This window comes from Trichomycterus rosablanca, chromosome 18, assembly GCF_030014385.1.
Source record: "Trichomycterus rosablanca isolate fTriRos1 chromosome 18, fTriRos1.hap1, whole genome shotgun sequence".
In the NCBI taxonomy this organism is placed as follows: domain Eukaryota; kingdom Metazoa; phylum Chordata; class Actinopteri; order Siluriformes; family Trichomycteridae; genus Trichomycterus; species Trichomycterus rosablanca.
This window is the reverse complement of record NC_086005.1, coordinates 12,976,030-12,993,610: the sequence shown is the minus strand read 5'-3', so window position 1 is coordinate 12,993,610 and position 17,581 is coordinate 12,976,030. Positions and strand designations below refer to the sequence as shown.

General features: G+C 42.6%; 1 protein-coding gene across 1 annotated transcript in view; it reads right to left on the bottom strand.

The window, feature by feature from the left end:
* Nucleotides 1-407: 407 nt before the first annotated feature.
* Nucleotides 408-17,581, bottom strand: part of sez6a (seizure related 6 homolog a) — a 134,576-nt gene continuing 117,402 nt past the window's right edge. Inside the window, exons 11-16 of the mRNA XM_063013707.1 lie at nt 15,469-15,660; nt 11,432-11,626; nt 8,984-9,019; nt 6,803-6,911; nt 6,609-6,708; nt 408-652 (exon numbers count right to left, since the gene is read on the bottom strand). Of these exons, the coding sequence (XP_062869777.1) occupies nt 623-652; nt 6,609-6,708; nt 6,803-6,911; nt 8,984-9,019; nt 11,432-11,626; nt 15,469-15,660 (662 nt within the window). The 3' untranslated portion in view covers nt 408-622. The remainder of the gene's footprint in view (nt 653-6,608; nt 6,709-6,802; nt 6,912-8,983; nt 9,020-11,431; nt 11,627-15,468; nt 15,661-17,581) is intronic.

The window sequence follows — 17,581 nt, the reverse complement described above, 5'->3', positions numbered from 1 at the left end:
CAGGCACTGGTCTTGGATGAGCAGGCCTGGCTTGCAATCAACATTCTAATTAATCTCAAAGGAGTCAGGTTGAGGTCAGGGCTCTTTTGGACTTTCTCCAGAGGAACAGGAACACGAAAATGCCATTCCAAAACTGTTGCCACTAAGTTGGAAGCATTTAATTTATTCTTCTGGGTGCTTGGATCTGTGCTTTTTAATGCAAATTTTTAATGATCGTTAAGAGCTATTAATTTGCACATAAAGTAAGATGCAGCAATCAGATTTTACTCTGCTTACAATGATACATTTGACAACAGGTATAAATGTATATGCTTAAAATATAATCCAAATACAAGACACATGAAGCAAGCAGGTGTGGTAAACATGGTACTAGATACCCCCCTTTTTTTTTTACAGATATTGTCTTTTATTTTCATATACACATTCAGAGCTCACTGAAAAAGATGGATCATTTTTGCCAAAGCACTACAAAAATAACATCATATAGTCCACCACCTTTCTCCAGTCTGGAGAAAAATATGACTGAGCTCAGCAGAAGAAGGGAGCAGAGGAGTGTGAGGAAGAGGAGAAAAGGAAGAGCTTTCGGAGAAGAGGAAATGTGAAGAACGTTGCTGAACAGCCTCTAAATTGACACTTCATATTGTCTTGTCTCCTGGAATAGAAAACATAGTCATTAGGGACATAAAAACAGTAAGCTGGACAGAATTGCAGGGCAGTAAACCTGATCCCAGTACTGAATATACACTGATCAGCCATAACATTAAAACCACCTCCTTGTTTCTACACTCACTTACCATATAGAAGCACTTTGTAGTTCTAATTACTGACTGTAGTCTAACTGTTTCTCTAAATACCTTTTTAGCCTGCATTCACCTTGTTCTTCAATGGTCAGGACCACCACAGAGCAGGTATTATTTAGGTGGTGGATCATTCTCAGCACTGCAGTGACAGTTACATGGTGGTGGTGTGTTAGTGTGTGTTGTGCTGGTATGAGTGGATCAGACACAGCAGCGCTGCTGGAGTTTTTAAATACCGTGTCCACTCACTGTCCACTCTATTAGACACTCCTACCTAGTTGGTCCACCTTGTAGATGTAAAGTCAGAGACGATCGCTCATCTATTGCTGCTCTTTCAGTTGGTCATTTTTGAGATCTTTATCAGTGGTCACAGGATGCTGCCCACGGGGCGCTGTGGCTGGATATGTTTGGTTGGTGGACTATTCTCAGTCCAGCAGTGACAGTGAGCGCTGCTGTGTCTTATCTACTCATACCAGCACAACACACACTAACACACCAGTGTCACTGCAGTGCTGAGAATGATCCACCACCCAAATAATACCTGCTCTGTAGTGGTCCTGACCATTGAAGAACAGCATGAAAGCAGGCTAACAAAGCATGCAGAGAAACAAATGGACTACAGTCAGTAATTGTAGAACTACAAAGTGCTTCTATATGGTAAGTGGAGCTGATAAAATGGACAGTGAGTGTAGAAACAAGGAGGTGGTTTTAATGTTATGGCTGATCAGTGTATATTTTTCATACCATTTCGATCAACAGATTTATTCTGGTCAGGGTCACGTAGGGTCCGGTTGCACTTGGAAACACTGGGCACAGTTGCAGGGCTATGGCCACCCCCCTCAACCCAGACATACCCAAAAATGTCTGTGTTGATGCCTGGTCAGCTGATATCGGTGGGCTACTGTGATAGACCCCTACTCCACCCAAGCGCCTTACATACATATAACTTGTGTACAACTAATATATTTAAAAATGACAGGGGCAAAGCCACTCTAACTGATCATTCAAGAACTGTTTTTCATTTATCTGGGGAACTTTTTAGGTTGGACGTGATGTCCACGCATACAGGGGATGGATGAAATATTATTAAAAAAATGTAGGGCCAGTCTTTGCCCCCAGACTAAGGCTTTAATCCTTCCTGAAATGCTCTTCTACAATATTAGGAGGGATTAAGGAGCCAAAGATCTACTTCACAGTTTGCGTTCTCATAAAGGCTTAATGATGTATAAATCTAGTGGATGAGGAAGCCATGGAAGAAGCTTAATTTAATGATTATAATTTTAGCAGTATGTTTGCATTGGGTCCTGGAAAATTCAAAGGCATTCTAAACCAGATGTAGAAAATCTGATTAAATGAGTTTTTAATAGTTCAACGGTCCAGATTTTGTGCTCTTTACACCAACCTATGTGTATTTACTTATCAGTCTTTTATTCAAAAGGTTTCCCAATGCTGAAGTTGTATTTCCTTTGTTGAAAATGGTTAACAGTTAAATGGTTCATGTGCTTGTGGTTTTTTTTGTCCATGGTATTATAGGGGCATTGGGTAACAATCCTCTTATGTACTGTGTTGTTATTCTTTGCTGATTAGATACATTAATGATCCAAAACATTATGACCACCCTCCAAAATATGCATGGGAATGCATATTTTGTAACAATTGTGTATGTGAGAGATATACTAATATACTACAGTAAATGTACTAAATATACATAATGTTAGGCTCATTTTAAATGCAGCAGATATGGGCAGCATAAAAACCTGTCTAAACGTGACAAGGGCCAAATCGTTATGGCCAGACAAATGGGTTGAAAGCAAGAGATGGTTGTCATGGCATTAATTTCCACATATAATATGACAAACAACACTGTAATGAATTATAACTATTGTAATACCAGATTCCACAATACCAAAAATAAATATTTAATAAGTAAATTTAACTTCAATAGTTTTAATAGGGGTTTGTATATTTATTATCCTGTGAAGGTTTTTTTATGATAAATATTTTAGTCACTGGTGCGCTATATAGTGACAGATGTATCAGGACATGATGATGCTGCTGATGATCAGACTGCATGGTCTAGACAGTTATTTTTTAATCCTCACCTCATTGTTCTTCTGATGGTGCAGCCATGGTTTCACACACATCTGTTAGTTATCATAGAAGGCCAGTCGGGGCTGATGGGATGGGTACTATAAATGGTACAGCCAGTGGCAGCCATGACAGGAGCATGTACATGCAAAAGATTGGAACAGATCGTGAGAACTCCTCAGACATCTCGTTGCTCATGAACTGCAGCAAAAGTCTGATATACATGAATCTGATAACTTTGATAAGTAAACTAATTAGCAAAAGATGAAAGTTTGGGCTTTGTGTTCACTTAATAAAGCTGCCTAGGAAATACTCTAGTGACTACAGATTTGAAAGAAAATCTAATATCCTATACGGGCATCACAAAGGCTTGCAATGTCACCTCACAGCAAGAAGGCCCTGGATTGGATTACCAGGTGAAGCGTTCTAGGTCTTTTCTGTTTGAAGTTTGCATGTTCTCCCCATGTCTGCGTGGGTTTCTTCCAGGAGCTCCGGTTTCCTCCCACTAGCCCAAAGACATGCAGTTAGGTTAACTGGAGGTACTGAAATTGCCCTGAAGTGTATGTGTGTGTCGCCCGGTGATTCGGTCCCACCATGACCCTGAATAGGATGAAGTAAAATAGGATGGAGTAAAACAGACGATGAATGAATGAAGCAGTGGTGGCTCAGCGGTTAAGGTACTTGACTAGTAATAGTTGACTAGAAAGTTGCAGGTTCAAGCACCACCACCGCCAAGTTCCCACTGTTGGGACCCTGGGCAAGGCATTCGATGATAATTGGATAAAAGTGTCTGCTAGATGCTGAAAACGTAAATAAATATTTCTGAGATTCGTACAGGGCGTTCAAGACTATATACAGTACCTCTAATGCTTGTGGCTTATTCTAATGAGTGCAGCCCAATTAGCACCATATATATGGGCACAGAAGATTCACTAGCTGTAGTCAATCATTAATAAGGATGCTGCAAGAATAATAGCAATAAATATGTTTTTACACATTGTTGCCTTACAAAAATCTTGAAAACTACAGAAAAAACAATTTACTTGAATCCCTAAACTTTCATGATTTACATGTACTTACAAGTGTCCGTAGACTTTTGACTTTAACTGTACATGCATTTTGTACTACACAATAGTGTTCAATACTGACTTAAAATAATACCACAAACATAATACTGTAAACATTCCACCTTAAACTGACATACACTGACGAGGCATAACATTATGACCACTGACAGGTGAAGTGAATAACACTGATTATCTCTTCATTACAGCACCTGTTAGTAGGTGGGATATATTAGGCCACAATTAAACATTTGATCCTCAAAGTTGATGTGTTAGAAGCAGGAAAAATGGGCGAGCATAACGATTTGAGCGAGTTTGACAAGAGCCAAATTGTGATGGCTAGACGACTGGGTCAGAGCATCTCCAAAACTGCAGCTCTTGTGGGGTGTTCCCGGTCTGCAGTGTTCAGTATATATCAAGAGTGGTCCAAGGAAGGAACAGTGGTAACAGGCAACAGGGTCATGTGCGGCCAAGGCTCATTGATGCACGTGGGGAGCGAGGGCTGGCCCGTGTGGTCCGATCCAACAGACGAGCTACTGTAGCTGTCAGAATACACAGTGCATCACAGTTTGTTGCGTATGGGGCAGCAAAAGGGGGACCAACACAATGTTAGGAAGGTGGTCATAATGTTATGTCTTATCAGTGTATTTTCACTATCCTCAACATCGGAAATCAAGACACAAACTCAAAACATTAAAACTGAAACAAAAATGACCAAATGAACATGTCTTAACACAAATGAATGTACAGACAAATGACAAAAAAGTGGAACAATGAGTGCTGATGCCATGTGATGCCGCTGTGCTTTTGCTCTACTCGTTCCCCTTCAAAAAAGGATCAATGCAAGTGAATAAATATTTAGTTCTGGCTGATCACCTGATATAATGTGCTATATAATGGAGAATGCCAATAAATGATCTGCTCAGTGTAAAAAGAATGTAAATCACATATTATAGACATTTACCAGACACCAGATCTCATTCGAACTAAACACTTCAAGATGGTTTTAAATGAAAAAAGACAGCACTCTACACAACCATCATCTCAACACAAATCCTTTAAAAGAATGGGGCTCTATCGCTTTAGTAATGTTCATGGAATTATTAGCATAAAAAACATTACTGTTGTATTATGCAGCGGTCTAATGCATTAAAACACCACTGCAAAGGCAGAGCCAGCGTTCACACAAACACAGTTCCATGTTTGAGGGTAAGAATGTCGTACAGGGTCTCTTCACGCTGTCGTGATATATGATCTCAGGGACCGGTCAGGGCGACCACCTGCGCAGGTGGGGGTAGAGTAACACGGAGCTCAGCGTGGCTCTCTACAGCTCTGTGTGGGAACCCAACACTGACAGAGGATAAGAAGCAACCGCAGACTGGACACGTATCATAGGGGGAGTGTGGTGATCCGGCATTATTTGGTCAGAGTAGGGGTTGTGCAAACGGCAGCGAATTCACAACTGGGAATTGGAGATTCCCAGACTAAAGTGCACTAGTAAACAAATCTATCAGCGCTAGCTGTACTTGCTGATTTTTCTGACATAATAAAATAAATCTGTTGTTTATACCACAAACTATTTTTAAAACTGTGTTTGTTTACATTTTTGCATTTAGCAGACACTTTTATCCAAAGCGACTTACAGTACTGTGACACTATACTGTCTAAGCAATTAAGTTTACTAATTAGTTACTAGTCCAGTACCCTAACCGCTAGGCTACAACTATGTACAATGGGATGTATACTTATTAATACACATTATTTATAAATACACTATATAGCCAAAATATTTGGACACCTGACCATGGGCTTGTTGGACATCCTATTTCAAAATCAAATGTTCCTCTGTGTGATCTTCTCAGCTCTGAGAAGTCTTCTCACAAGACTTTGAAGTATGTCTGTGGGAATCTGTGCCCATTCAGTCAAAAGAGCATTTAAACAGCTGAGCACTGATATTGGTCAAGAAAGCCTCAACAGATGTACCAGTTCATTCCAGTCAGGGCTCTGTGCAGACCACTAGAGTTTTTAAAATCAGGGTTTTCTTTATGTCTTTATAGAGCTTGCTTTGTGCACAGGGAGACAGTCATGCTGGACACTGAAAAGGGCCTTCCCTAAACTGTTACTGCAAATTTAATTTCCTTTCTATAAATGATTTACTACACATGTAAGCAATTGTTGTGGCTGAAACACATTCCTGAAAATCAAAGTCAGAGTCCTTGGGTGAGAATGGAAGTGGAGTGGACAGCACTCTCAGTGGGTGAATAGTAGAATGGTCAGGACAGGACAAAGGTGTTCCAGGAGTTCTGGTGTTCTTGAAGTTCTAGTCCCTGTAATTAGCACTTGGTAGGTTTCTTGAAAATGGGTGAGAATGGAAGTGACATGAACAGCACTCTCAGTGGGTGATGTGATGGCAGGAGAGGACACTGAATGGTCAAGACAGGATGATGGTGTTCTAGAAGTTCTAGCCCCTGAAATTATCACTTGGTAGCTTTCTTAAAAATCAAAGTCAGAGTCCTTGGGTGAGAATGGAAGTGGTGTGAACAGCACTCTCAATGGGTGATGTGATGGCAGGACAGGACGCTGAATGGCAGGATGGTCAGGACAGGACGACGGTGTTCTGGGAGTCCACATCTCTCAGGTTTAAAATGTCCATACTTACGGCGGTCTCGTAGGCAGGGTTATCGAATGCTGACTCCTCCGTCATGTTATCATAAGGGTGAGGAGAGGAGCCTGGTAGGTGCAGGGTTTTGCCCTGGACTCTGTCAGAGACAAAAGAGATGCATTGATTTCAAACATCGACTGACAAGCAAGTGTGGATTTGAAAAGGAAAAGCTGGGCATCGTGGTTACTCACTTTGAGAAATAGAGATAAATGCACAGGATGACCAGTAACACCATTGCAGCGGGAACCATGACTGCGATGGCAACGTTGGTACCTTCGGCGTCAAAATGAGCACTGATAACTAAATGAAAACAAAAACACAATTAGACGTGAGCACAATTTTCATTTGTTCATTCCTTTATTCATTCACTCATTCATTCTCATGTTCTACCACTGCTTTATCCTGGTCACAGTCATGGTGGGTCTGGTTTCCCTAAGATCAATGGACACAGTGTAGTAACACACCCCGGACGGGGCGCCAATCCATTGCAGGGCCTCGGCCATCCCCCCCTCCCACCCAGACATAGCCAATCGTGTCTGTATGTACACGCCAGACCGGCTAATAGAATTCTGGATCCCAGTGATAGTGGGCCAGTGTAATTTGCCGCACCCTTGGTCAAACATTTTCTTGTACCTGTCTTAGGATTTAAATGATTTTTGCAACTGTAATGCATCTTTCTGTGACTGAATAAGTAAAACCAAAATAATTAAAAACAAAATAACCCAAAAAGGTTTAGAAATGTGGTAAAAGCCGCTCAGGTACTCGTCGGTTCGAAACTCAGTTCTGCCATCCGGCTGGGCTGGGCGGCTACATGAACAACGATTGGCTTGTTGTTCACACAGGGTGGGAAGCTCATAACTGGTGCAATTACGACCTCTGCTGGCTGATTGATGGTGCCTGCACGGGGAGAGGAAAAATGCATTGATCAGGGTGTGTCTCTCCAAACACAAAGCTGATCTGCATATGAACTCGCCTCGTGCAGGTGAAAAGATGCAGTCGGCTACTGCACACGTGTTGGAGGGGGCGTGTGACAGTCTCGCTCTCCTCAATCAGCAGTGGGGATCGGCATCAGTAGAAAGGAAGCGTAATGCAATCGGGTAATTGGATACGACTAGATTGGGAGGAAAATTGGGGGGAAAATTATCATACATGAACGTAGTAATTTAATGGTGTGGAAAGTTTCTTTGTTTTATTGAACTTTGTTAGGGGGCACGATGGTTTGCTGGGTAGCACTGTTGCCCCACAGCAAGAAGGTCCTGGGTTCGATTCCCAGGTGGAGCGGACCGGGTCCTTACTGTGTGGAGTTTGCATATTCTGTCTGTGTGGGTTTCCTCCAGGAGCTCCGGTTTCCTCCCACAGTCCAAAGACATGCAAGTGAGGTGAATTGGAGATACAAAAATGTCCATGACTGTGTTTGACACTTGAACTGGACTGAACTTGAACTGATGTATCCAGGATACTCTGCTAGCACACCATCGCCGAGATTCTGAACTCCTTGGTTCGAAACTCGACGTTGCCACCGGCCGGCTGGGTGCCATCTAGCGGGCATAATTGGCAGTGCCTGAAGCAGACACGGTTCTGCTAGGGCGGGATGACCGGACTATGTGGGTGGGGTCTTCAAACGCTGTGTAAGGAACCTGATTAGCAGATAGAGAGGCGCCTGTGCAGAGTGCATAGGTGAAAAAGGGTTCCGCTAAGGGCTGAGGGCGGGTCAAAGGAGGCGTGAGCAGCAATATACTCACCTCGACTGCAATCAGGGATCCCCCTGATGGTGTGGAAAGTTTCTTTATCTTATTGAATTTTGTTGGGTGGCTCGGTGGGTAGCACTGTTGCCTCACAGCAAGAAGGTCCTGGGTTCGATTCCCAGGTGGAGCGGTCTGGGTCTTTCTGTGTGGAGTTTGCATGTTCTCCCTCCGGTTTTTTCCGGGAGCTCCGGTTTCCTCCCACAGTCCAAAAACATGCAGTCAGGTTAATTGGAGACACTGAATTGCCCTATAGGTGAATGGGTGTGTGTGTGTGTCTGAACTGCGATGGACTGGCGCCCCGTCCAGGGTGTTACTGTGTCACACTAACCCCTCCCCCCCCCGCGCGACCCTGATTGGATAAGCGGTTAAGACAGTGAATGAGTGAACCTTGTTAGAGATTAAGACTACAACTGGTGACTTCTCTGTGACTATACAAGCAGGGATAGTTTGACTATGATTACTATGCCTTATGTTTTCTACCTTTAATAACACAGGAACGTAGGTTTAAATACTGGTGCTTGGCAGTGCAATTACAAGGTTATAAAGCTAGAAGAAGAGCCGCCTGGCAAAACTGGACTGAAATCATGAATAATTAGTGAAATGTTTCAGTGTGAGAAATGAACTTACTGTCCAATCTGCGCTCATTAACGTCTCCCATAGAAACTGAAAAAGAGAAAAAGCCATTTTTAGGAGCTTAATCGAAACACCTAAAGCAACGACATTTAAGGAAAAACAATCACTGCATGCATAAATGTGATTTGGAGCAGTGACAGGACTTAAGGCTCTTTAAAAGAATGGAGACTATTAAGCAAGGCTTCGTGATTGAGTATCCTCATTTTCTCCAAACAACATTCCAGCAGCAGCATTGTCTAAACACCGCTATTCCATCTGAAACGGCTTTAACAGCAAACATCAGTCAGATCAGCTTTCATCTCAGACTAATGACTTTAATTAAAATTTACGAGCTGAGATAAAACGGCCGAGGAAAAACAACAAACAACAGCAAAACTTTTCCACTCGTTCCAGACTATCATTTTGTCCCTTACACTTATAATTAAAACTCTGATGAATAATTTGATGATTAAATGAAATCACATGGGCGGCACGGTGGCTCAGTGGGTAGCACTGTCGCCTCACAGCAAGAAGGCCCTGGGTTCGATCCCTAGGTGGGGCGGTCCGGGTCCGTTCTGTGTGGAGTTTGCATGTTCTCCCCGTGTCCGCGTGGGTTTCCTCCGGGTGCTCCGGTTTCCTCCCACAGTCCAAAGACATGCAAGTGAGGTGAATTGGAGACACTAGATTGTCCATGACTGTGTTCGATATGACATGTGTAACTACCGTTCCTGTCATGAATGTAACCAAAGTGTAAAACATGACGTTAAACTAATACACAAACAAACAAATGCAGTCACACACTTATTGAAAGTGTTTGTCCAGTCGATTCATGTTTGAAGTCCAAAATCTGCTTCTGAACGAATTATTAAAGCCAAAATTATTTGATCATTATTTATAATATATTTTCTGTTTTTCCTTTATTGCAGCACCTTTGCTGCTTGCACCACCCCTGTCCTGCCCGAGGAATACCACAGACTATTACACACCCTCTCCCACATGTGTGCAGTTCCTAGCTGCTTCTTTTCACCTGCCAGAGACAGAGTCTCAACTCGGCGTTGCCACCGGTCGGCTGGGCGTCATCTAGCGGGTGTAATTGGCAGTGCCTGCACAGAGGAATGACCGGAATATGTGGGCGGGGTCTTCAAACGCTGTGTTAAGACCCTGATTGGCAGATAGAGGCGCCTGTGCAGAGTGCATGGGTGAAAAAGGGTTCCGTTAAGGGAGGCATGCGGGTTGAAGGAGGCGTGAGCAGCAATATACCCTCCTCTAGTGCAAAAACAAAATCGGGGATACCCCAGCAGCGGAAGACAAATTGACTCCGACCGTCTCTCTCTCTCTCTCTCTCTATATATATATATATACAATGAGCGAACATTCGGACAGCAGACGGTGTTTTTTCAGTGTTTTCTGTATAGTTTGTAAAATTCAATATTAAAATGGCCCAAAAGAAGGTGCAGAGAAAGCGTAGTGGTAAGAAAATGAATGTATTACTATTTGGTGTGTTGTATAATCCTGCCAGTAGATGTCACTGTGTATCAGTGTTTGTGTTTCTTTATTTAACGAAGTATAATAATCTTACCATTAGGATTATAAACTGGTAAGTGAACAAAATCTTAGTCACTCAAACAAAAGTAAAAACAAAGGTACAAAAGTACTTTAAGTAATCAAGTAGGTCTGTTATATTTTAATTTGTTTTATTACAAAAAATGTATGTTTTTAACTCCATCTAGCCCCGAACTGGAAAGGTTTGGACACCCCTACACTATGCAGTTCTGTGTTTCGCACCCTTTGTGCAGGTGCCTCAACCAGCCAGAAACGAACAAAGGAAAAATGGTCTTGCAGGGTACTTGCATGGCAGCATGTAAAACCTACACCAGTGTGATGTGGACAGTGTCACATGCTCCAACATCTTCTTATTCATATAGATATTTTTTTGGTATTTTTTGGATTATAATTGACACATTTTCATTTAGCATAACATATCTTAAATATCATAAGTTGGGTATGAGGAATCAACTATAAATCCTGCAGTGTAAAAGCAGTAAAATCGCTGCTAGGACACTTAAAGGTAAATTATGCTAATCTTAAATTCCCAAATCGGTTTGTCTGGTGAATTGCTGTCCTGTTGAGATGTGTTACTGCATTGCGCCCAGTGATTCCGTTAATGCCAGACCCACCTTGACCCTGACCAGTATGCATAAACACATTGGTTTGACGAATTTAGATTGAAGAAACTCAAACGGCTTGAACAGAGTCCTAAACTAAACCTCATTAACCACCTATGGAATAAATTCGAACGTAGATTTTGAATCAGACCTTCTCATCCAATGAGAATGAATGAGCATTCTTTCCAGGAGAGTGGAGACTGTTAAAGCTGCAAATGGTTCATGGATTTGGAAAGGGATGTCTAAAAAGTTCATGGTCAGATGTCCACATACTCAGATGCAGTATAGTAGTTCCTACCTCGGCATGCAGGTGGAGCAGAGCTCCACTCAGATGGGTGTCCTGGAAGGCAACGGATTGTGGATTCCCCATGCAGCTCATACCCCGGTTGGCATGTGAAGGTTAGGGTCTCTCCGACCTGATAAAAGGTTTTCTCAGAGCTCTGGATGGCAGTGGAGGGAGCGCCGGGGTTACTGCATGGCTCGTACCTCTCAGCTACAAAAAGAAAACACAGTTTAATATCAGATTAATGAAGTCAATGTATTAATTTATACAGTAATCATTTAAAATCCACGTTTTCTTGTTGCTTGAATCAGTGGTGTTTATGAAGGAACTGGGTGAAGTGCTGAGTAAAAGATCCACTAGATGGCGACAAACTCTCACAACACAGACATGGTAGCAGGCAGCGGGCTGAAGAATCCCCCAAATCATGAATTCTTTTTAAAGAACAGGCTGAATAAATGATATAAAGTTTGTAATTATTTCTTAAGCATTTGAATTATACACTATAAGTGATCTGAAAAAAATTGACAATATTGTTCAGTATTTTGGGGTATTTAACCATCACAGACTTGTGTGCTTCTGCTTAGCGCCCACTGTTCCCTGCTGGCGTCAGACCCACCGCAACCCCAATCAGAACTAAGACACTAATATCACAGTATTTAAAAATGGAACCAGATCATCCAGCTACTCGAAATGGAAAAGAAACAGAGGCGGTTCATGGGCCTCTCATGTAATGCTACGCTCACATGAACGTTCTTGACATATGTCAAAAATGCACTTATGCCATTGATTTAGATGAAAATGATGCACCTATGCATGATTTAACTGTTATTAACGTTTCACAGAACACACTCCAACGCAGTCATGCGTCATCCAATCAGAGATTCATGTCAATGAAGGCAATGAAGTAAAAGCAAATTGTGTCCATCCAAAAGGTCCAAGTTCATTACCTACAATTTATTTTACATGAACAATATCAGTCTATGAGATGTTCACAAGTCACAAAATACGAGTCCGAGTCAAATCATGAGTCTTTAGGCTAGAGTCCGAGTCAAGTCACGAGTCAATATAATATACGCAAAACATACATTGGAAATCTGTTGATGCATGCTTAATAATCCAGGTACACAAATCAACAAAGTTGAATCAGTTCATCTGGACACAAGTTTGTTGTAGAGATACGTTTCGTCACTCAATTGAGTGACGAAACGTATCTCTACAACAAACTTGTGTCCAGATGAACTGATTCAACTTTGTGGATACATTGGAAATGTAGCGTAGAAATAAACAAATAATATGTAAGTTCAGATAAAAAACAGCAAATAACAGCATTTCTTACTAACAATTAAAATCAGAAGGTCTGATTGGTTCAGAAAGCGGCCTTTCAACCATTAGCACCTGTTCTGTAGGAGCGTTCCATTCAACCCAGTTGTTTCTGTGAAGTGCACTACGTAGGGTATCCAAAGGTAACGAAAATGTTCAAATGAAGTGAACTTTAAACTGTGTAGGGAGTAGGGAGCGACGCTTCATCACTACGCCGGAAGCTGGCTGTAACGTTTACTCATTGCGTGCGTTGCCGGTTAAGACACCCAGAGCGTTATTAGAGAGCAGAATATGTATAAAAATAATAATTATATATACAGTATATACAGTGTATCACAAAAGTGAGTACACCCCTCACATTTCTGCAGATATTTAAGTATATCTTTTCATGGGACAACACTGACAAAATGACACTTTGACACAATGAAAAGTAGTCTGTGTGCAGCTTATATAACAGTGTAAATTTATTCTTCCCTCAAAATAACTCAATATACAGCCATTCATGTCTAAACCACTGGCAACAAAAGTGAGTACACCCCTAAGAGACTACACCCCTAAATGTCCAAATTGAGCACTGCTTGTCATTTTCCCTCCAAAATGTCATGTGATTTGTTAGTGTTACTAGGTCTCAGGTGTGCATAGGGAGCAGGTGTGTTCAATTTAGTAGTACAGCTCTCACACTCTCTCATACTGGTCACTGAAAGTTCCAACATGGCACCTCATGGCAAAGAACTCTCTGAGGATCTTAAAAGACGAATTGTTGCACTACATGAAGATGGCCAAGGCTACAAGAAGATGGCCAACACCCTGAAACTGAGCTGCAGCACAGTGGCCAAGATCATCCAGCGTTTTAAAAGAGCAGGGTCCACTCAGAACAGACCTCGCGTTGGTCGTCCAAAGAAGCTGAGTGCACGTGCTCAGCGTCACATCCAACTGCTGTCTTTGAAAGATAGGCGCAGGAGTGCTGTCAGCATTGCTGCAGAGATTGAAAAGGTGGGGGGTCAGCCTGTCAGTGCTCAGACCATACGCCGCACACTACATCAAATTGGTCTGCATGGCTGTCACCCCAGAAGGAAGCCTCTTCTGAAGTCTCTACACAAGAAAGCCCGCAAACAGTTTGCTGAAGACATGTCAACAAAGGACTTGGATTACTGGAACCATGTCCTATGGTCTGATGAGACCAAGATTAATTTGTTTGGTTCAGATGGTCTCAAGCATGTGTGGCGGCAATCAGGTGAGGAGTACAAAGATAAGTGTGTCATGCCTACAGTCAAGCATGGTGGTGGGAATGCCATGGTCTGGGGCTGCATGAGTGCAACAGGTGTTGGGGAGTTACATTTCATTGAGGGACACATGAACTCCAATATGTACTGTGAAATACTGAAGCAGAGCATGATCCCCTCCCTCCGGAAACTGGGTCGCAGGGCAGTGTTCCAGCATGATAATGACCCCAAACACACCTCTAAGACGACCACTGCTTTATTGAAGAGGCTGAGGGTAAAGGTGATGGTCTGGCCAAGCATGTCTCCAGACCTAAACCCAATAGAATATCTTTGGGGCATCCTCAAGCGGAAGGTGGAGGAGCGCAAAGTCTCGAATATCCGCCAGCTCCGTGATGTCGTCATGGAGGAGTGGAAAAGCATTCCAGTGGCAACCTGTGAAGCTCTGGTAAACTCCATGCCCAGGAGAGTTAAGGCAGTTCTGGGAAATAATGGTGGCCACACAAAATATTGACACTTCAGGAACTTTCACTAAGGGGTGTACTCACTTTTGTTGCCGGTGGTTTAGACATTAATGGCTGTATATTGAGTTATTTTGAGGGAAGAATAAATTTACACTGTTATATAAGCTGGACACAGACTACTTTTCATTGTGTCAAAGTGTCATTTTGTCAGTGTTGTCCCATGAAAAGATATACTTAAATATCTGCAGAAATGTGAGGGGTGTACTCACTTTTGTGATACACTGTATATATATATATATATATTTTTACGTCACACGTAAATAATGTTAACACATGCTGACGCCAAGGACTATTGTTGTGTTATGAGCCATTTTTTTAAGTCATGAGTCGAGTCCGAGTCATTTGAAATAAGTCAGAGTCAAGTCTGAAATCGCTGTGTGTGCGACTTACATCCCCATCTCTGGTCTATGGTTGACATACAATAACAGGTTAAAGTATAAACTGATATTTATTCATGCCTGACAGTGCTAAGCATTTTTACATCTCCCCATGCACACTACACATGCACACTACAAGTATCCATGGCTGTGTCACAAATCACACATTTCTGTACTGAATATTAAACATGACGTGAAATGAGAACACAAACATTAGTGTTGTTATTATTTTCTACAATATTTAGTGCATTGAACTGTACCATATGTGCTTTGGAAATGAGTGGAAAAATAGAATGCCGATGTGAAAGCAGCTAACTGTGCAGGCACCTGAGTGATGCAAATCTCTGGCAAGTGATGCAACCATATTTTTGTGTACAGAGAAACTTTATATGAAGGAGGATTAAGATAACATTTTTATCTCAGTGGGTAGCACTGTCGCTTCAGAGCAATCAGGTCCTGGGTTCGATTCCAAGGTGGAGTGGACCGGGTCCTTTCTGTGTGGAGTTTGCATGTTCTCCCCGTGTCTGTGTGGGTTTCCAGTACTATTCCAGGGATGAAGTTTTGTTCAGCTCTGTTTATAATGACAGAAAGTGACATTTTTGTGAACTTACGGACACATTTGGGCGGTCTCTCGCTCCACTTAGGGTCTGCAGTGTCGCGGCTGTAGCAGGTGAGCAGGCCGGGGCCGGAGAGTGTATAACCCTTATTACACATGTACTGCACGGTGGAGCCCACAGTGAAGCGCGAACCCGTTACCATCCTGCGGCCATGTTCCACCGAGCCTGGGTCCTGACACAACATCACTGCGCAAACACACACACACAATTAGATAAACTATCACGTAAGTATATTCTCAGCCAAGTAATCAGATGCCTGAGAGGCCTACAGGACACAATACACTCCACATTAAAAATGAACAGGTCTGATATTGAGTGCTTCTGGCTGGTGCAACATACTGAAGGTTATAAAGCAGCTGAATCCTGGAATCAAAGTCTACAGATAAAGTCTGCACTCCTCAAAAGAAAATTGTAAGTACATGGACACCACAAGCTTGTCGGACCTTCTATTTCAAACCCAAATAAACATTTTTGTCCAGTTTGCTACCTTTACTCACCTGGAAAGTCTTTCCACAAGGGTGTGTGAAGTGTGTCTGTGGGAATCTGCAGATTCAGGGGTGTCCATATAATTTTGGCCATATAGTGTATATTGTTTAATGTTTTAATTAACTACATATTACCAAAGATGGCACAGAGTTGCAGCTGGCAGAGTAGGTGACACAAAGCAACATGGGTGCTTTATTTCCATTAAAAGAATGCTCTGGACTGCAGACAGGCCAGCCCTGCACCTTCACTCTCTTGATTTTGCCACTTTAGCGCATCCAATTTCTACCCGTCAATCATCCTCTCACTAATGCTGGTCCCTGCTCCTGATTGGGGAGGACGAGGCTGGTCCACGTCCCCTCCGAAACGTGCACAGCAATCAAACATCTTATCACCCACACTTGACGAGCGCAGTGCGGTACAGCGCTGTGCACGGAGGGCCACACCCCCTACCGCACTCCTTCCCCCGTGGAGGAAGGAAGCTGAGTGTGGTATACGCAATTGAGCGCTGCCTCACCAAGGGGAGGGGGGCGCAAGCCGCGCTTGGCACACGAAGGGGGGCGCATGCCTAAAAAGGTTGAAAACCCCTGGTCTAGAGAGACTAGAGAGAGTCCCCATCCGGCTTTAGTCCCGCCCCTTATCTGAACAACAGGCCAATCGTCGTTCATGTAGCCACTCAGCCTCAGCCGGCAAAGCAGAGCCGAGATTCGATACGATGTATTCGAGATCTCAGCTCTGGTGAACAGCGTGTGTTTTTACCGCTGCGCCACCTGAGCAGCCACGATTGGTTAAATATCATATTGTACTAGATGTAACACTTAACTACAGCTATGTGCATGTACTCCATTCTGATGCACACAGTGTTGGGAAGCAAATAAAACCAACGTAACTGTATTTTGGAGGGAGCTGTCTATCTGTCTCGCTGAGAAAGGGGGAAAAACAGAACAATTGTCTTAAAATACACTGTCAAATCCTACATAAACTGCATCTCCCACAGTGCATGCCGATTTTGTGACTTGCAAAGTGATCGCATCCCACCACTAGATGATGTTGAGAAATATTTACAAATAATCCCAAAATGTACAAGAAGAGAAAATTGAAGCAGAAAAAGGAAATTTAATGAAAGATCATGAATACAAGTTTGTGCTTCAAGAAGAAAAACCGGTACGTCTCTTGTGTTATGAGGCCGTATCTGTGGTAAAAGAGTACAATATAAATGTAGATATACATTACAAAACACAGAATTTAGCCTCCAAGAAAAACAACAAATTGTTCAGGACTTAAAAGGCAGACTGCAATCACAGCTGGATATGTTATAATCTGCCCTTTGAAGGCCACATAATGCAGATGTGGCCCTCGGTGAAAATAAGCTAAATAGGATGAATAAAGTTTTATTCAACTCAGTTTAATATGACAGAAGGTGACATTCAGCATGGGTGCTGAAGACAGTGCTTGATTCGTGCCTTCAGTCACTGTCTGTAAGACATTCATGTGTGCATGGTCTTCACACATCAGCCAATGCTTTCTATGATATTCTTTCCTTTTAAAACCTGCAGATGGTGAACTGCCTGCTCTAATGTGCCCCTAAATGTGTGATGCCCTGCAATAGACTGGTGAAGTCCAT